Source organism: Populus euphratica, unplaced genomic scaffold, assembly GCF_000495115.2.
Source record: "Populus euphratica unplaced genomic scaffold, PopEup_1.0 scaffold174.1, whole genome shotgun sequence".
In the NCBI taxonomy this organism is placed as follows: domain Eukaryota; kingdom Viridiplantae; phylum Streptophyta; class Magnoliopsida; order Malpighiales; family Salicaceae; genus Populus; species Populus euphratica.
In genome coordinates this window covers 52774-74541 of record NW_011499935.1, presented here as the reverse complement: position 1 = coordinate 74541, position 21768 = coordinate 52774, and the positions used below count along the sequence as shown (strand labels likewise).

The 21768-nt window shown below is 29.0% G+C and overlaps 1 protein-coding gene across 2 annotated transcripts; it reads left to right on the top strand.

Annotated features, from left to right (window-relative positions):
* On the top strand, window positions 1–6010 carry LOC105136375 (uncharacterized). 2 transcript variants are annotated; one of them, XM_011041683.1, is made up of 5 exons: window positions 1–145; window positions 241–387; window positions 1457–1543; window positions 1631–1753; window positions 5735–6010. In XM_011041683.1, the coding sequence occupies exons 1-5, from the start codon at window positions 55–57 to the stop codon at window positions 5914–5916; spliced, it is 630 nt and encodes a 209-aa protein (XP_011039985.1). In that variant the 5' UTR covers window positions 1–54; the 3' UTR covers window positions 5917–6010. The 2 variants fall into 2 exon arrangements, with proteins under 2 accessions (XP_011039985.1, XP_011039984.1); XM_011041682.1 differs by lacking the exons at window positions 1–145; window positions 241–387; window positions 1457–1543; window positions 1631–1753 and adding exons at window positions 3258–3402; window positions 3498–3644; window positions 4714–4800; window positions 4888–5010.
* Window positions 6011–21768: the final 15758 nt, after the last annotated feature.

Sequence of the window (21768 nt, the reverse complement as noted above, 5' to 3'; positions counted from 1 at the left end):
ATGCTCTATAAATTCTTAGGATCACCAAGCTTAAGCTTGCTGTGTTCCTAAACCATGAACACATTCAAACTGAACTTCACTCCAATTTCTTTCCATCTTATTCTCTTCAGTCTCTTGGCATTGACAGTAAATGGCACATTACAAGGTAATCCAGGCACCAGTATGGGATTTGTGTTTCAAGCTTTTTGATTATGGCTGGTACTGATGGTGATCTTTTATTCTCTTAACTGATGTGTACAGATGATGTTTGTTCATTGATAAATTGTGGGGAAGGAGCGTGCAAGGCTTCTAATGCTTCAGTGCTTGGTTTTGACTGCGAGTGTTATTCTGGTTGGAAGAAGATACAGATTGGTCCTTTGACCTTCCCCTCTTGTATTGTTCCCAACTGTGAGTGCCTCTCTCCCTGTCTCTCTCAGCTCGTGCTTGTACTGATTAGAATGAGAAGTGCTGATGATCTTTTTCGATTCTGTGCTAAAATTGATAACGATAATGTCTATGTCAGCAACTAGAATTTATGTGTTTTGTACACAACAGAGCAGATATATATATTTGGAAACATTCTCTCGCTATGAGTTTTTGGCATAAATTGTATCAATTCCACTGGATCTCTTCTGCTTGTCCCTGGTTTTGGAAGTGACATACTACCATTTGACAGACGAGTTTTCTAATGCACTCTTGTTTTTTTATCTTGTTTCGTACGCCTGATACTTCTTTTTTCCTTTGGGATGCTCGCTTAATTTTAGGCAAGCATTGAAGTATTCCTGTAATTTCTACAACACCTTCGTTCTTTGTTGCGATCCAGATCCAATTTCAGATGTCTTGATATGACGTGAAATGAGATAAGCTAGCTAGAATCAGCAAAACATAATTACCTTCTTTTTCTTCCTTACGAATCAAAAGCTAGAGAGTGAAACATTAATGCGAGACGATCGACAATGGCATCTTGTTCTAGTTGGGACCATGAGCTTTTTCAGCATGTTATACTTCACCACCATGGCATAGCACATGGAAATGGAAGTTGACCCATGATTTGTTTTTCAGAAGATTGACACCCATGATTCGTTTCCCATGGGAATGGAATGCAAACAATTTCATGGACGCTACCCTTTGGGCCAAGTCTTACCCCTTGTACATTTGAACAGAGTGGTATGAATGTTTTATTGGATTGGGCCATGAATACATCTAATCAGAGAGGAAAGAACCTCCATTATCTCAAGCTCCCAGCTACTTCTCAAAATGGAAAGGGACGAGCTAGCAATTTTTAATTGGTTTCTCAATGCATATGCTGAATCGTTGAATTTTTTATTTTGTTCGTAGGGTATCCTGCTTGGTTATTTATTTAATTTTGAGTGCATTTCTTAGTCTATAAGAGACTAACTCCAAATCTCATGTCGATTTTTCAATTTAATATGACGTGATAAAAGCAACAACCAGATGACAATGTATGCATATGCAGGCACTGTTGACTTTGGATGTGGCAATGGAGCTCCACCACCACCTCCAGCTCCACCGTCTCAACCTCCACCGTTCGATTTCTTAAACCGTAAATACTATTGAACATTAGCATATTCGTCACTGAAATTTGAGAAAATTATGCATCTTAAACCTAGACATTCGATCTGTTTTGCAGCCTGTAACCTTGTTTGGTGTGGTGATGGAACGTGCGTGGCTAATGGAACAGGACACATATGCCAATGCACCGAAGATTCTGCAAATTTGTTTAACATGACAGGCTTTGCTTGTTTCAAAAAATGTAAGACTTTCCCTCCCACCGTTAAGGTTTGGGCATTAAGATTATGGCGTTTGTTTTTATATTTTAAAAATATTTATAACTACTATTATAATTCTAAAAATAATATTTTTTTTGAATTCATGATTAGTTATTATTACAAGTTTTTTTTTTAAATAATCATAAGATAAGGATTAAGAATAAGAAAAACAACTAATTCAACCAAGTTTTTTACTGCTTCTGATATTGTTGATTCAATATTTGATCCTTTAATATTCTTTGTTTATAGTTTTTAGTGTTTCATTATGAATGTTTTTTGTTTTTTAGTTTAATTTTTTATATTATGTTTAATTAAGAATTGACTTAATAGATTAATTTTAGTTCTTTTATATTAAGTTTATTCAAGAATGGACTTGATAATTTGATTTTATTAACTAAATTTTAGGTTAACGCTTGATTTTATGAAAAATAGCTCGGTTTTTGTTTTATAAATAATTAAAAATAAAAAAAGCTAAAATTAAAGTTGAAGAAAAAAGTTCAGCATTACTCTTTAATAGAGGATAATTCAGGCATAAAAATTAGAAAAAAAAGAAAAAAAAGAGAATTTAATTAAAGAGCATAACTAACATAAAAACTACTATTAAAGATTTCAGGAAGTCACACATAGCTCCCTAATGTGTTAGCTTCCCTCAAATACTAGTACCATGTATTATATTTTTTTTCTATCATTTTCTTTCAAATTTGTTCTTGAATTTTTTATAGCTCTTCAATTTAATTTGAAATTTCATCTCATTCAAACCCAATAAAAACCTAACCATGAAGAGAAAGGAAGAGTGAAAAAAAAAAAAACAAATTGTCTAGTCTAGTTAGCTTAATATAAATGATCATGAATTATGAATTTTATAGATTAATTTGGATTGATGATGGTAAAAAATCAAGTTGATTGATTTCAAGATTGATTTATCAAAAATTCTTTATGTCAAGTCTTTTTTTAATTAAAATAAAATATTTTTTAAATTTTCTTGTAAAAATATTCAAACATCATTTTATAATTTTTTTTTAATCAAATCATGTTTCAATTAGGTGAATTTAGTTTTTCATGAGTTTATATTTATTATTTTAAAAATTAATGATTATGATAATGTTAGTGACAACTCAAATTTATATATATGCACAGGATGAGCACAGAGAACAAAAATAATATATGAGAAGTTAAGTGGGATTTGAGAATGCTGTTGAAATTGTATTTTTTTTTATTTTTTATTTAAATTTAATTTTTTTATGTTTTTATATCATTTAAAATATTTTTTTTAAATAAATAAAATAATTTTTAAATATATTTATAAATAAAAAATATTTTAAATTACATTTATTATCATATCTCTTAACACTCAGTTGAGAAACTAAACAACAAATTGGAAAGAGCGGAAAAACAGAGTCAAATTCTGAACAGGACAATAGTATAGGCAGGTAGGTGTCCCTGGAGGTGAGTCTATCAATGTTTTTATTGGAAAACCTACTCTCATAAATGCTCTATAAATTCTTAGGATCACCAAGCTTAAGCTTGCTGTGTTCCTAAACCATGAACACATTCAAACTGAACTTCACTCCAATTTCTTTCCATCTTATTCTCTTCAGTCTCTTGGCATTGACAGTAAATGGCACATTACAAGGTAATCCAGGCACCAGTATGGGATTTGTGTTTCAAGCTTTTTGATTATGGCTGGTACTGATGGTGATCTTTTATTCTCTTAACTGATGTGTACAGATGATGTTTGTTCATTGATAAATTGTGGGGAAGGAGCGTGCAAGGCTTCTAATGCTTCAGTGCTTGGTTTTGACTGCGAGTGTTATTCTGGTTGGAAGAAGATACAGATTGGTCCTTTGACCTTCCCCTCTTGTATTGTTCCCAACTGTGAGTGCCTCTCTCCCTGTCTCTCTCAGCTCGTGCTTGTACTGATTAGAATGAGAAGTGCTGATGATCTTTTTCGATTCTGTGCTAAAATTGATAACGATAATGTCTATGTCAGCAACTAGAATTTATGTGTTTTGTACACAACAGAGCAGATATATATATTTGGAAACATTCTCTCGCTATGAGTTTTTGGCATAAATTGTATCAATTCCACTGGATCTCTTCTGCTTGTCCCTGGTTTTGGAAGTGACATACTACCATTTGACAGACGAGTTTTCTAATGCACTCTTGTTTTTTTATCTTGTTTCGTACGCCTGATACTTCTTTTTGCCTTTGGGATGCTCGCTTAATTTTAGGCAAGCATTGAAATATTCCTGTAATTTCTACAACACCTTCGTTCTTTGTTGCGATCCAGATCCAATTTCAGATGTCTTGATATGACGTGAAATGAGATAAGCTAGCTAGAATCAGCAAAACATAATTACCTTCTTTTTCTTCCTTACGAATCAAAAGCTAGAGAGTGAAACATTAATGCGAGACGATCGACAATGGCATCTTGTTCTAGTTGGGACCATGAGCTTTTTCAGCATGTTATACTTCACCACCATGGCATAGCACATGGAAATGGAAGTTGACCCATGATTTGTTTTTCAGAAGATTGACACCCATGATTCGTTTCCCATGGGAATGGAATGCAAACAATTTCATGGACGCTACCCTTTGGGCCAAGTCTTACCCCTTGTACATTTGAACAGAGTGGTATGAATGTTTTATTGGATTGGGCCATGAATACATCTAATCAGAGAGGAAAGAACCTCCATTATCTCAAGCTCCCAGCTACTTCTCAAAATGGAAAGGGACGAGCTAGCAATTTTTAATTGGTTTCTCATTGCATATGCTGAATCGTTGAATTTTTTATTTTGTTCGTAGGGTATCCTGCTTGGTTATTTATTTAATTTTGAGTGCATTTCTTAGTCTATAAGAGACTAACTCCAAATCTCATGTCGATTTTTCAATTTAATATGACGTGATAAAAGCAACAACCAGATGACAATGTATGCATATGCAGGCACTGTTGACTTTGGATGTGGCAATGGAGCTCCACCACCACCTCCAGCTCCACCGTCTCAACCTCCACCGTTCGATTTCTTAAACCGTAAATACTATTGAACATTAGCATATTCGTCACTGAAATTTGAGAAAATTATGCATCTTAAACCTAGACATTCGATCTGTTTTGCAGCCTGTAACCTTGTTTGGTGTGGTGATGGAACGTGCGTGGCTAATGGAACAGGACACATATGCCAATGCACCGAAGATTCTGCAAATTTGTTTAACATGACAGGCTTTGCTTGTTTCAAAAAATGTAAGACTTTCCCTCCCACCGTTAAGGTTTGGGCATTAAGATTATGGCGTTTGTTTTTATATTTTAAAAATATTTTTTTAAAATATATTTTTTATTTTAAATTAAAATTTTTAATATTTTTAGATTATCTTAATACGCTGATATTAAAAATAATTTTTTTAAATTAAAAAAATATTATTTTAATATATTTTTAAGTAAAAAATACTTTTAAAAAACAATCGCAACTACACTTCTAAATACCTCAAAACTTTGTATGTCCGCGGTTTAACTAGGTTTTTTAAAATTTATTTTAAATTAATGTTTAGGGTGTTTTTGGATGTTTAATATTAAAAATAAATTTTAAAAAATAAAAAATTATTTTAAATATATTTTTAAGTAAAAATTATTTTAAAAAAACATAATTATAAACACTGCCCTAAACACCCACCTCTTGTTGTGTAGATATGCCTTACCTTTTGGTAACCCAATTATATTATTATCTATTTCTCCTAGCTATTCTTAAACTTGTCAAAGAAGGAAAACCAATTTCGAATCTCCTAATTACCAGTATCAAGTGATGCATTCTTGACCTTTTTGTTGGCAAGAACTTTGTGGCTAAGGATTAGTATTGGTTTATCCATTTTGTGCTGCAGCCTGCAGGTTTAAATTACTCCATGACTATGATTTTGAACATAAGACCACATATATGTTGCAGGCTTAACAGTTAAATTTCTTTCCTTTTAAGGTTATTTAGGAGCGGATTGCCCTGGTCTTGTATTGGGCAAGCCACCGCCGTCTCCTCCACCGGCACCTACTAGTTCGGCCACTTCAATACTTAATGGCTTGCTAGAGGCATCAAATTCCTTTAAGCATCTTTGTGCATTATCAATGATATTGTTAGCTGCAGCTTTCCAAACATGGCTTTAGAGACCACCTGAGCACAGGTGCTCATGATACTGTTATTGATAGTATTTTTGTGCTCAAAACATTGCATACGGAAATAAAGATTGATCGCTCGCTAGGCAGCTTGTTAAGCCTTTATCCACTGGCTTCTAAACTGTTGCGAGAGACCAATGGGGTCGCCCTGCTCTTACTGTTACTTGTGTTTAAAACCTCTTTAGTCGCTCAGGGGCTCCGCGCGGTAACATTATGAATTATATTTTATTAAGAAATCTGAGTTTGAAGAAAAAAATAATGAAATGGGCTCTCGCTTAATCACTAAAAGTTTTGTTTTTGGTTTTCCTAGGTATAAACTTGAGAAAAAACACTGGATGTGAAGATGGCAAATCATGTTATGGAATTTTGTAGGTAGAGTATATTTGTTTTTGCATTTAAAAGATATGTTTGAAAAAAATTGAATTTTTTATGTTTTTTGTTTATTTCAAATTAATTTTCAAAACTTTACGGTTTCTCGACATATATTTCTTTCCTAATAAAATAATTTAAAAATACATTATTAACATCAATTAAAAAAAAGTGTAAAATTGACATAAAAAGTATACTAAAAACATTCTTATTGATTCTAGTCTTGTTACTATTGCAAAGATTTTTTTATAATCAATATCTTTATCATGAATATAATTTTTGTCAACTAATATAGTTTTGTTTCTAACAATTGTCCCGTGCTTTTCAAAATTACAAGTGCATGGACTCATTCCCACACATCATTTCTTTTAAATTAATTTAGCTCATCTTGTATAATTAAAATTCAATCATCATACTTTTCCGCTTCAAGAAGTAATTTAGGCTATATATATATATATATATATATATATATATATATATATAAAAAATAAAAAATGACCGCTTATACTTATAAGAGATGCTTTATTATTAATAAATTTGAAAGGATTGTTAAAAACCAACTTGAGATGGTGATAGCTACATACCATAACTTTTTTAGTGGTATAAAACAATTACTTACCATCTCTTATTAATTGCTTATGCTTGGTTGGTCTTTATTCATTCATTTATTTTTATCCTTGAGGATGAATAACTAAGAAAAATTTCAATATTGGATTTTGAATTAAATTTATCTAAATTTTGGTCGTGCTTGAAAACAAGTCATCTCCAGTTATGAGCCTTGAGTAAGCACTATCCAAAAACCACTCTCCATACTCCTTTGATTTCTCATGATTACTTTTAATTGTTATGAAACACATGTTTGTAATATGCTCCTCTTCATCATTTGAACTAGAGTCTGAATCATTACTCCATGTTGATTTCATTGCTTGTTTATGATGATGATTCTTCTTCTTGTTTTGAAGAAGTGGAAAATTAATCTTGATGTGTCCTGTTTTGTTGCTTTTGTATCATCTAAGGAGTTCATTGCTAGATTCTTATTTTCATCCTTTTTGAAGTTTGAGAATCTTCTATTCCCTTGCTTCTTCCATAGAAAATCTTGGAATTGCTTTTTAATTAGTGCAAATTTCATCATCATCATGTTCTTTAACATGGTGAACTACTTTGAATGCTATTTTTTTTTTTGCGCTTCTCTCTTTTTTCTTGCCTTTTCATGGTAATCTCATATGTTAGTAAAGAACCAATGAGCTCATCCAATGAAAGTTTGGTAAGGTCTTTGGCTTTTTGAATTACTATTACCTTTACTTCCCAAATCTTTGGTGAGGACCTAATAATTTCATTCTTGACATCGACATTAGTATAAGTCCTACCAAGAACATCTAAATATTGGTTATAGTAGTCATTCTAGTAAACATACTAGTTATATATTTATTTGGAATCATTTTGAATAATTCATATTAATGAACTAACATGTCTATTTTGGATTCTTTAACTTGGTTAGTTCCTTCAAGTGTTATCTTTAAAGTATGCTATATGTCTCTAACATTTTACAATATGTGATTCTATTAAATTCATTTATACTTAATTCATAGCTTTAGCATCAATAGAAAATATTTTTTTTATCACCATCCGTACATTCACTTCTAGCTATTGGAATCATAATACCATCTTTAATTTTGGTAGGTTTATGAGGTCCATTCTTTATGAATAGCCACAAACCATAATCAATATATTAAAGATATATAATTATCTTAGCTTTCCAATGGACATAATTATTACCATCATAGAAAAGTAACTTAGAGGTAGATGATTTTTTATTTGAGAGATTATAGCTGGTGGTTCCCATTCTACTTAAAATCTAAGTAAACTTTATAAATGAGAACTAAGTTCTGATATTAATTGTTGTTTTAATATTAAGACAATTATAATACCTAAGAAGGGTGAATTAGGTATTTCACTAATATTAACAAACAATACAAATTAATTCAATTAAATATAATAACCAATAATATAATTACAATGCTTAAAATAAAAAGATAATAGAGAGATTTTGCAAACTCAATCTTAACATGATTCAACAAGTTTACATTCACACCTCAAGTATCAAACCAATCTTAGTATTGTATTCCTTCACTAATACAAGTTTAAGAGTATAATAGCCACTTGATGAATCCATCAAAAGATTTTTCACCCCTTGAAAATATTTTATCTTCAAGATTTTTCACCACTCGATGAATCTACACCAAGAATTTTACACCATTTGAAGAAATGCAATCTTCAATATTTTTTCTTGGTGAAATTACTTTATTAATATCAAGAGTTTATACCTAACTCTCAAAGATTTCAAGTGTAATTGTTGTTATCACAAATAACTCTCTCAATATAATAAATAATACAATTTAAAGTCTAATATCTTTATATCTTACAAAATAACACTTTAAAGATTTAAAGGTATTCAACTGTAGTGAGAATGAGATTAAATACTATTCTGCTAGAATATAAAAATTTAATAACAACAATTAGAGTATAATTAGGGATTAATGATTTTGTAATGTTTGTGCATTATCAATGATATTGTTAGCTGCAGCTTTCCAAACATGGCTTTAGAGACCACCTGAGCACAGGTGCTCATGATACTGTTATTGATATTATTGATATCATTGCATACGGAAATAAAGATCGCTCGCTCGCTAGGCAGCTTGTTAAGCCTTTATCCACTGGCTTCTAAACTGTTGCGAGAAACCAATGGGGTCGCCCTGCTCTTACTGTTACTTGTGTTTAAAACCTCTTTAGTTGCTCAGGGGCTCCGCGCGGTAACATTATGAATTATATTTTATTAAGAAATCTGAGTTTGAAGAAAAAAATAATGAAATGGGCTCTCGCTTAATCACTAAAAGTTTTGTTTTTGGTTTTCCTAGGTATAAACTTGAGAAAAAACACTGGATGTGAAGATGACAAATCATGTCATGGAATTTTGTAGTTAGAGTATATTTGTTTTTGCATTTAAAAGATATGTTTGAAAAAATTTGAATTTTTTATATATTTTTATTTACTTTAAATTAATTTTCAAAACTTTACAGTTTCTCAATATATATATATATATTTTTTTTTTCTAATAAAATAATTTAAAAATACTCTATTAACATCAATTTTTTTTTAAAAATGTAAAATTAACATAAAAAATATACTAAAAATATTTTTATTGATTTTAATCTAGTTACTGGTGCAAAGATTTTTTTTATAATCAATATCTTTATCATGAATATAGCTTTTGTCAACTAATACAGCTTTGTTTCTAACCATTATCCCCGTACTCTTCAAAATTGTCAAGCCTAGAATTTCTACACATCATTTTTTTTAAATTAGTTTAGCTCATCTTGCATAATTAAAATTCAATCATCACTTCAGGAAGTAATTTAGACTCTCTCTCTTTCATACTCTTTTGATTCCTCATGATTATTTTTAATTTTTATAAAACACATATTTATAACATACTCCTCTTCGTCATTTGAGCTAGAGTCTGAATGATTACTTTATGTTGATTTCATTGCTTGTTTATGATGATAATTCTTCTTTTTGTTTTAAAGAACTGGAAAATTAATCTTGATGCGTCTTGTGTTATTGCATTTGTATCATCTAAGTACTTTATTACTAGATTTTTATTTCTTTTCTTTTTGAAGTTTGAAAATTTTTTTTCCCTTGTTTTTTCCATAGAAAATCTTGGAATTACTTTGTAATTAGTGCAAATTTCTTCATCATTATCATCATCATATTCTTTTCTTTAACATGACGAACTACTTTGAATGCTATATTTTTTTTTTTACTTTTCTTTTTCTTTTTGTTTTTTCAACTTATCTAATGAAAGTTTGGTAAGGTTTTTGACTTCTTGGATTACTATTACCTTTGCTTCCCAAATCTTTTGCTAGGACCTAAGAATTTCATTCTTGATATCAACATTAGTATAAGCCTACCAAGAACATCTAAATATTGTTTATAGTAGTCATTCTAGTAAACATACTAGTTATATATTTATTTGGAATCATTTTGAGTAATTCATATTGATGAACTAACATGTTTATTTTGGATTCTTTAACTTATTTCCTTCAAGTGTTATCTTATAAAATATGCCATATATTTCTAACATTTTACAATATGTAATTCTATTAAATTTCTTTATACTTAATTCATAACTTTAGCATTAATAAAAAAATATTTTTTTTATCACCATCCGTGTATTCACTTCTAGTTATTGGAATCATAATACTATCTTCAATTTTGGTAGTTTATAAGATTCATTCTCTATTAATAACCACAAACCATATTCAATATATTAAAGATCGCTTTTCAACGGGCATAATCATTACCATTACATAAAGGTAACTTAGAGATAGATGATCTTTTATTTTAGAGATTATAGTTAGTGGTTTCCATTCTATTTAAAGTCTAAATAAACTTTAAGTAAACTTTATAAATGAAAATTAAAGGAAAAACATAATAAATCTAAGAAACTTTTGTAATCTTCATAATACAAAAATAATAAAATATTAATTTAATTTTATTGAATATTCATGATCACAAATTTAAAATAATTCTACATAGTAAGTTAATATATAATAATTAACTCTAACTGAATGATTGTTAACATTATAAAAGATGCTATAACCTTATTTTAGAACAAATGCAAAATTGAATGATATTTAATGGAATAATATTTTAAATACAATTTTAATTATTTTATTTATAATTATTTTTAATTAATATTAAAAAAATAATTTTTAAAAACTAAAGGAAAGTAACAAAAAAGGCTAAGTATATGAACCTTAAAGGTTTAGCCCATATACTTGACTTAATATAAAGAAGCTTAGATGCGCGTGAGTATGCAAGATAGGGTTTGTATGATTGATATTCTTGCTTTTTTTTTTTTTATTGTTTAACATGGAAAAAAACACATTTTAACCTTGTTTTTTTTATAAAAAAAATAAAGTAGTCATCTAATCATTTATATAAAAAAGGCTCATTTATAATGATAAACAATTTATTACCTACTAATGAAGATTCTTTTCACCAAATATAGCTGCAAAGTTAAGGTATAATGTTTGATCTCTTAAAAATTTATTTTTAACTATTTGTTTACATGAAAACACCTAAGATACTTTAAGCACACAAATCAATTTTCAACTGTAAAAAACCCTTAAATAGTTAAAAAATAAAAAATTAAATTGAATTAAAATAAATTTCTTTATCCCTAATCTTCTTTGCCTAATGAGATGAAAGTAAAAAAAAAGAAAGAAAGAAACTAGTTAGCAGAATTAAAAAAAATAAAATACAACATTGTTTATTGAACAGCGCTGTCCAGAATGATCACCGAGTAGGCACACAACAACCAACGACAAAACAATGTACTCTTTGAGTTAGTTTGTATTAATTTAACGCGAGGAGGCTACCATTACACTACAATCTATCACTTTCGTGCGACTTGCAAAATTGAAGTCCACTTTTGCGAGCCAAGATAAATATAAGGAAAAAATTGAATCTGTCGATGGTGGTCCAGACCCGGCTCTGATGAACTAGCTGGACAAAAGCAATCAATATAGAGTGGGAGAGCAAGTACAGCAAGAAGTAACCAAACATGATTTGTGTGTTGCCTTAGCTACCTGCTAGTGGACAGGACACGAGCACGAGGAAGATCCTTCTCTTGTCATTGAATCAAAATTTTACTGTAACTTTCGTTGGCTCTTCCTGTGATGTCTTCACTTAAGCTTGTCGAGATCACAGCTGCATGCATTGTTTAAAAGCTATGTAGTGTGGGAGAAGATTTTTGAAATGTTCTCCTTGTTCTTGTTTGATACATTGATTTGCTTTCCTTTGTATTATTTAACAAATAACGCATACATATAACAAATTAAAAAAAATATCTAGAAGTCACAAGTGTGTTTACTGTAACAAATTTGGGGTAAAATCTTTTTTTTTTTTTTTTTTAATGCGTGGATCCATTGAGAATGCAAGATTGATTATAGATAAATTTGCCAGGATAGTGTTTTTTAGCACAGTTAAATTACTTTGTTGCTTTTAAAAGCAAAAACAAGTATATGGCTTTCGAGCATAGGGTTTTTTTTATCTTTGCAAACTTATATACACAATATATTTACTCTAATACCCTTTAAAGAAAAAAAGACTTGCATAGAGGGGCTTATTTGTCTTTTCCTTTTTTAAACACTGAAATTACATGATTGCCCATCAAATATATAAAAAAGCAAAGGCTACTTACAGGAGCGTTTTAGTATTTTTCTTTTGATTTATTTTGTTATTCTTGAATTTGCTTAGGTCCTTTTATAATTTCAATAAATTAAATAATATTAGAAAAATAGTTCCTACATGATAGCCTCCACGCTCTTCAGAAGATGCAGGCGAGGTTATCTAGTTATCAAATTCTACCATTCAAGGTGGTGTTATGAGTAACATGTTATCTTTTTTCCAGCAGTGTGGCGCGTGCTTATAACGGAGGTGTGATTGACCTCCAATAAATTATTTTTTTTTTCTCTTTTATTATCTTAAAATTCACACTAGCTATTCCAAAAAACGACTGTGTCCTCTAGTTTTTATTTCTATCAATTTTGACCATTATTCTTTAAATTACTATTTCTTTTAGTTTTAAAGTTTTTTGGATTTCAGATTTTTTTAAAATTTTCATCCTTGGGAATTTTATTTAAATTTCTGTATCCAATTTAGTTCTCATTTTTTTATTGATTTTTTTTGTTTTACCTTTTTTGTGATTTATTTATTTTTTAATTTCATCAGTAATCATCTTATTTTATTTAGTTTTTTTTTTTTTTGTAACAGACCTGACTGTACGACTTGATCAATATTAAAAGATCCCAACATATTCTCTTAGTTTAAGGGTATTTTTTTTATCTACTAAAAATTCAGCAGAGTTTCATTTGTATTTAGGATATCTAAAGTCATCGACTATTATCAATTTACTCAATTAATTAATCATCACAAGGTCCTATAAATTCGAATCTTATATCAATTATCATAATTCAACACATCATACAATCAACACAATATAGACACAAACACATGCACACACCTTATGAGTAAGTTCAACATAAACATAACCCACATATCAAATCATGAAATTTAAAAGAGAAAGAATACTAACATGCAAATAAATCATTATAACATAATAAGTGTTCTTAGACATTTCAAAACGATTAATTGCAAGATAACTAAGCTACTAAATGCCAAGCTGAACTTCTATAAATACATTAAGGTTTACACGAAAGCATACTACATAAATGCGTTAATTCCCTTTTGTTTAAGTTAAATTTTTACAAAAGCTTTACAAAGTAGAGTCCTAAACTAATAATCTCCCTGGATATTTGATGAACCTGTTATATAAATAAACATACTATTATATATATATATGCTCATATAATGTATATGAATGAAGTATTAATTTTCTATCGGATCCATAAGAATTCTAATAGACAACTTATATTTTGCTTGTAAATTCTTTAAATCTAATTAACACTTATTTACATATTCTTAATTAGAATATTTTTATTTACTTACATGAACTGGGTGACCTTGCAAAATCTAATCTTGTAATTCATTTCCCGGCAATCCTATCACAGATGCCATTAGTCAAAGCTATTCTTGTAATTCATTTCCCGACGATCCTATCGTGGATGTCATTAGCCAAAACTAATTATTTCCTGACAATCCTATCACAGATGCTATTAGCCGAAAATAATCTTACAAATACGCTAAACTTTATTTATATTGAACATGATATTTATTATAATTACATTCATCAAAAGAGTTTTAAATTGTATAAGTGTAATTAGGAGGAAAAATCACGCATCTACTTTGCCTGTCTCGTGACCTCCCCTAATAGAAGATCTAATCCTGGTTGCTCCTCCTGGTATGAATTAAGATTTTGATATTTAACCAGTTAAAGATTTCAACTCCCTCGTTTCCTTTCTTCTTGTTCAATGTTTTGTTAATCTTTTGCTCACAAATGTTTAGCCCATCTATAAACTCTTAATCTTGGATGAGTTCTTGAAATTTTAATGTTTTTCTCTTGATTTTGCAACAACGGGTATAAAACTCTCTATTTTCTCTTTTTATGGTTCCTGTAGATTTTTTTAGTGAGGAGAGAATATTTATACTCTATATTTTTTCTTATTAGCATTTAGGTCCTATCTCCTTTAAATTCTGAATTCCTATCTTTTATTTAACCTTACAAATGAATTTCTTTACTTTTATTTCTTATGTAGTTAGTTTTCAATTTAAGCAACCTTTATTTATTATTTTTTTATTTTTTTTCTAGGGTTTACACTTTTCAATTCTTCATTCTTTTGATTACTATTTTCTTATTGTATTTGTTTTTCAATTTATTTTCTAATTATTTTCTTTCACTTAGTTTTTATATAAGATTTGATCTATAATTTTTGGATTTTAAATTTTTTTTTTTATTGAAAATTTTACTTTGTTATTTTTTGTCAGTCTTTTTGCAAGGTAATCCTAACTTTATGACCTAGGTTTGATTTAAGTTTTTTTATTTTCTTTTATTAAAAACTTTTTTTTTAAAATTTATAATTTGATATGTTGGTTATTAGGCCTTGAACTTTTTTTATCTATTCCATTTTTTTGTTGGATTATCCTAAATAATGGGTTAGTTGAGTTAACACGGGTTGATTCAGTTTTTTTTCTTTATTGTTTTTTTTTTAAATTTGATTTTTTTTGCAATTTAATCCCTCAGCATTAAATTATTAGCTTTTGAGCTTTATGGTTTTTGTTTTCTTTTCTTTTTACAGAGTTATCCCAAGTGTGGATTTGTTAAGTTAACCTAGGTTAGCTTGGTTTTATTTCGTTGTTTTTTTTATTTAACTTTGATATTTTTGCTAGGATCTTATTTCGAAAGTTTGATTTTTTTTTTATCTCAATATTATATCATGGGTAGTGGGTTAGTCGAGTTAATCCAGGTCATTTTAGTTTCTTTCCTAATCTTTCTTTTATGATATTGAATTGTTTTTTTAGTTTTATTATTTAACATTAAATATTTGACCCTTAAGCTTTGTCATTTTTTTCATTTTTCTTTTGTGAGGTTATTCTGAGTGCAAATATAACATCCTAATTGATTTTCTTCAATATTTCAACGTATTTCATGTTCAAATTTTTAGGATTTTTTTTAATGAAATTTCAGTAGAGTTTCCCTATAAATAGGTCAGTACCAAGTTATCGATAACATATTCATCATGCTTTTCAAGCCAAAACATACACACAATTCAATATTTCCTAAACTAAAACCCTTTCCTTCATAATTACAGATAATGATAGGCTCGTTTAATTGTTATTTAAAGCACATTGTAAAATACAACCTAAAAATATGTAAACATGAAAATCTATATGATTACATTCACTAATAATTATTAGAGAATAATATGACTTAAAATTTAAATGCAAGAGCGTACTTAAGTTACATTACCATTTACTACATGTCATCCTAATCCATTGCCTAAAGAAGGCATAAGTTATAAAATCAAATGACATGTTTAGATTTACTAGCATTCTAATACAACACATAACAATAAGTTTAGATTTACTAACATCCTAACACAATATTGGGATAAATGTTCGCAAGGGTTCCTATAGCTAGAATAATTGAACTTCTAATCAACTCAGTCCTACAATATGAGATAAGCACGCGCGCACCACCAAATTAAAATTTGCACAACCTTTTACATTTTATACACTTTAATATGTCGTAATATGCTCTGATAATATGATAAAACATAGGTCAAATTTTTATAGACTTGAATTATTTTCAAACCCATGACATCCATTTATGGTGAAGACTTATATGATCATCCTCATCTATTTAGGAATAATAACATTATAACTCCTTATCCATTTGAAGCAATAACCGAATAGGTTCCAACACTTAGAATTGACAACACAATGATTTTCATCCTTTTAAAAAAAATAACACAATGGCTTCCACAACTTGGAACCAACCATAATGACTTCCATAATTTATGAAACAACATGATAATGGGTCCCAACACTTGGAACCAATAATATAATGTTTCCATCCTTTTAGAAACAACAACATATTTGATTCCACCACTTGGAACGAACAATATAATGGCTTTTATCTTTTGAGAAATAACAACATGTTATGTTCTACCACTTGAAACCAGTAACACAATAGTTTTCCTCTTCTTAAAAACAATAATATGATGGGTTCCACCACTTAGAACTAACAACACACTAGTCTTATATTTTTTTCATTGAGTTCCATGAAATCAAAATAATATCCACAATACAATTTTCAATAATCATGCTTTAAATTAAAAGACTTTGTCAAATTAAAGTAAGAGCATAGGAAAAGAAAACCTAGCTGCTCTTCTTATGGCATGATCTCCTTCATTTGATGATCTAGTCCCTTGTGTTCCCCCTGATTCACAAGGAGTGTTTAAGTCAATATACCATTTAAAACCATTTCTACCATAATATTTAGTCTATAGCAAAGTACATAACTTTGTGTTTTTACCACTCATTCATTTTCGTTGCTTTGTAATGTTCTTTTTGTTCTTTTGGTTTATGTTTCACACAATATGTCTTTAATTTCTCACCTTGTTTGAGGGATTTTATTCCTTTTATTTCCAATCTTTTTTAACCCCCACCAACTTTGTACTTCTTGGAACATTTTCTCCCAAAAGATTTCATTTGGTTGAAAGCTATATAAGCATACACATGCATATAAACTTCTTTCTAGTTACTTTCTAGAAACTATTTCGTGCATTCATATTAGTATATCACCCACTATAACACCGTATTTATTGTATCACTTTTCCAAATCTCTTGATGTTCACTATTTGCTACATGAATTTAATTCACTCATTTAATTTTATGTTTTCCTTTTATTTGCATGCCTAACATCAATTACACTATGAAAAAGTTCATTTTCTTCCTTATTTCTTAGGTGGTTGAATTTTAGGCCATTCTCCTATAGTGTTCATTTCATCATTTTTCATCAAGCATACACCATTCTATAATTTTATACCATTTCAAGGTTTCTCTAAATGTTAATTTACTTGATTTTCTATAACTTGACTTCTACAAGTAATGATTTTTAGGATAAACACTCATATTCATGAATAATAAGTTACATTACACACATGTATTCTAGTTCTATCATGGTGGAAAGTATCACATTCATTTCTTCCCACTAGGCCAAAATCTCATCTCCTATTTTTCTAGATATTTTCTTTCAAAATTCTCACTAAATCTAACATGCTTCTCATATTTATATATCGTAGTAAAATTTACTCTACATTCAATAATAATCATGTATAATTTCACTATGAAATTTAATAGTTTGACCAATAAAATTTTTTGTCGGTATTTACATTAGTAATCCATCAGTACATATGTTACTGACGAACTCATGAACAGAAATAATCCATCAAAAAAATTCTTGTCGGTAATTTGTAGACTATTGGTTAGTCTATTGATAATAAATATAAAGATAGATTTAAAGACAGACAAAGGTGAAAAAAATTACCCTTTTTATTTTGTTGGTATATCCATCGGTAAATATAACATATTATTAATAAAATACTATCTGTAATTTTATCGATGCGTTAATAGTAACAATGACATTTACAGTAATTTTTTTCTAACTTTTTCGAATATATCAATGGTCTAGTTCTGTCATTAACCCCCTTTAATAATAGTGACATTTGCAGTAATTTTGTTCCAAGTTAGAAATTCGTCACAAGTTTCATCAATTTATATACAAATATAATTTTACAAAATCTAAAACAAACTCTAAGATGTACAAATTGTAAATCCATACTTATATGAGAAAATATTATAAAACAAGTGAACAACCAAACAAAATAATATACTAAAAAAATATGAAAAAAAATCAACAATTTAAAATTGAGTTAAGAAAAGGGTAGACTTGCGTATTTAAAGTGGAGAATCTTTAATAAAATTTGAATTAGAATATAGATGCTAACAAACTAAATGTTTTGGTGGTTGGATTTGTTGTGGAAGGTTGAATTGTGTTGAGAATGGATGAGGGGTGACTGTTTGTTGCAGAGAAAATGTATGATGAAGAAGAATAAATGAGGGAGGGGGAGATAGGGACAGCAGAGTTAATCACTAGGTGATAAATTAAATATCAGTGATGGCATTGCCAATAAAATTATACTATTAGTAAATCCATCGATCATTCTATTAGTCAAAATGTCACGTTACAATATGATTTGCCTTTTTGAATTCCATTATAATTCCATTGTCATTTCTTTGATATATACTCGAGGAATTTTTCTCTCAGTGTTTACCAATGGATACAAAGATAAAAAATTATGTCGGTAAAGGTCTTCACAATATACGAATGGAATGTTTTTATCAATATTTTTGTTTGTATTTAATAATTTTTCAGCAGTGATCAAACCAAAAGTTCAAACTTACCATGTCTTTAGATTACCCATTTCATTAAGGAATCACCTCAACTATATTAAAAGGTCTAGCTCCTCATCATATTGAAAAATAAAAATTTGAATTTTGAAGAACTTGCTTTCTTGGTCAAAACGTTATGGTCCTTATACTCCATTTTTTTTCCTCACAAGATTCCTTTTCTATTTGCATATAAGCAAGCTCACATAACATGGTATAGTTTGTTCTATGTAATTCTACTTATCCTTTCAAGCATGTCCATATAAAAAATTAAATTTAAAAAATCTTTAAACATTCATTTTAACAAAAGAAATCATTAGACTTTTGTATAAGAACACCAATTATAACCATGTAAACACACAATTTCTTTGAAAAAAACTTTCCCCTAATTTTCCCTTTATGGCCGAACCCTAAGGCTTCCAAAATGTCCATTTTTATTCATCATTTTCAGAACTTGTTTCACATTTCTTATATATTTCATCTCTACTCTACTTATTTGCTCTTAATTTCTTAATCTCTTCAAGGTTGTTCGAGTACCCCTACTTGAATACTTACTAAGAATGTCTTCAAATCTCTTGTTTACGTTCAAGACTCTTTTCCTCTTTGATTTTCCAGTCCTGACTTCTTCCTCTCTCATGGCTTTTTCTTCTTTCTTCCTCACTAAGGTGGTTGGTCCTCTCCTATTTTAGGCCTAACTCTCTTGTTTATCTCTCCCTCTCTCTCTCTCTTTATTTTTTTCTAAGTACAAAAGGTGCATGCAAGGTTTTGGTAAGGAGGGTTTTAGAGAGAAGATGAAGGAAGAAGTGTTTTCATCCTTCCTAGCCATCAGCCTTCCTCTGAAAAATAAGGGGGCTGACTTGTTTTATTTGTTTAATATTTTCCATTTTGGTCCCTCATCTTATGTGATCTTTATCCCTGTCCCTCTTTTTGTCATAGATTTATGTATCACTCCTTGTTCTCTTTAGTCTCATTTAAGGTATTTTAGCTTAGCCATTCCCTTTATTACCACTTTGTCTTTTTAATTGAACTTATTCCCAAATTTCTAAATGACCATATATTTGCTAACAAAATTTCTAAGCATTTACGAGTCTATTTACTTTCTCATCCTCTTGGTCATTCTTCGGTTCTACAAAGCCATTAACTCTCTTATTATTGGCCTTTTCATCTTAGAATTTATTTAACGAATATTAATTCTAATTATATTCTTTAGTATTAAAGTTTATAGCATATTAGTTAAATTAACTTAAATTAGCTTAAGTTTTTTTCAATATTGTTTTATTAAACTTTTGTCTTTTTTATTATGTCCTTTTTTTAATAGTTTATTTTTTTTTTATTTTGATCTCATATTATAGGCGGTTAGTAATCAAGTTAACCTTGGTTAACTAAAAGTATTTTTTTTGACACTATTTTTTAAAATTTTTTATTTTATTATTTAATATCAGATTATTAGGTCTTGAATTTTACAAATATTTTTTTCTATTTTCTTTTTACCTGTTGTATCGATCTCATATTTCAAATTATATATTAATAAAGTTAACCCAAATTGATTTAAATTATCATTATTTTAATATTATTTTTCATATTAGAAAAAAATTGACCATTATCTTTATTAATTCGACTTGTTGGAAGCAATAAGTACCAACAATTGTTTTTACCATGTCTTTTATAATTTTACTTGGAGATTAATAATGAGGTGAACTCGAGAGGGTGCCTCTGGGTGATCGTCGGATCAAAACTTAATAACACACCAAGCCGTCCAATCTAAATCTTTTTAAATTAATAATGCTAATGAGTTACCCTAATAAACTTATAGAATCACATGCCACGTCAGCTTGAGAAACTCATTTTCTATTTGTTCCAACAAGGTGAATTAATTAACCTTGTATGTACGTCACATTATTTTACTTGAATTAATTGAACTTTTAGTTTTCCTGCTAGCTTGATTGACTTGAATTATAGTGTGTTTGAGAGTGAATTTAAATTTCTTGTCCCATCTTTCCTCATCACGTTTCTCCACGCTCGTTATTCATATTGGGAGTGGAAACTGGATTCAATATTAAGTGAACAAGATTTCCTTTTTTACGAGATTCCACAATAGATCTTGTATAAAATAGCAAACTACATATAATTACATATTTTCTTGTTATAGTAATCTTGCTTGCCATGGTTTGCATCTTTGTGAGTGTTTGCACGTATTTTACTATATTTTCCACATATGTGCTCATATGAGAAATTACAAACGGATAAGATTCTAAGGTGATATAATTTCTAATTTTAGGACATTACAGGATTTTATAATTTTACCAATAGATATATTCTATCACTCTGTGATTTATAATTTGTCGGTAATTCTTTGACCAACAAAATCACCAACAAAAACCGTCTGTCGGATTTCCTTTCATTAGTAATACCTCATTCCCTCTTGAAATATACCAATGAATTTATTCTATCAGTGAGTGTGTGAAATACCGACAGATTATTTCCATCAGTAACCTAGTTAGTGATTATAAAAGCTACTGTGAAATGCTGACGGATTAATTCTGTCCGTAAAGTTGTTGCTAAGATTGACATTTCCCCACTCTTTTGTAAATGCCGACGAATAAATTTCATTGGTAAAACCCTCGGTCAATATGTTTAAATAATAAAAAATATTTAGAATAAATAATATAAAAATTATAAAAATTAATAGTAAAAAAATCAATTATGAAAATAAAATTTTTATTAAACTTAAAAAAAATTAAATAATATTCATTACAAATTGAATGTGTTTAAAAAAATATCAAATTAAATATTAAAATTAAATAATATTCATTACAAATTAACATAATGGTGGAGCTGGAGTAGGAGGAGGAGGAGGAGGCTGATTGTTATACGGCCAAAAAGGAGTTGCACATGGATCACCACTTTGTGATGCCATGTTCATGACTATTTGGCGAAGTTGTTCATGATTTTCTTTGAATATATTTCATTTAAATTAATCTTATTGATTAGTACTTAAAA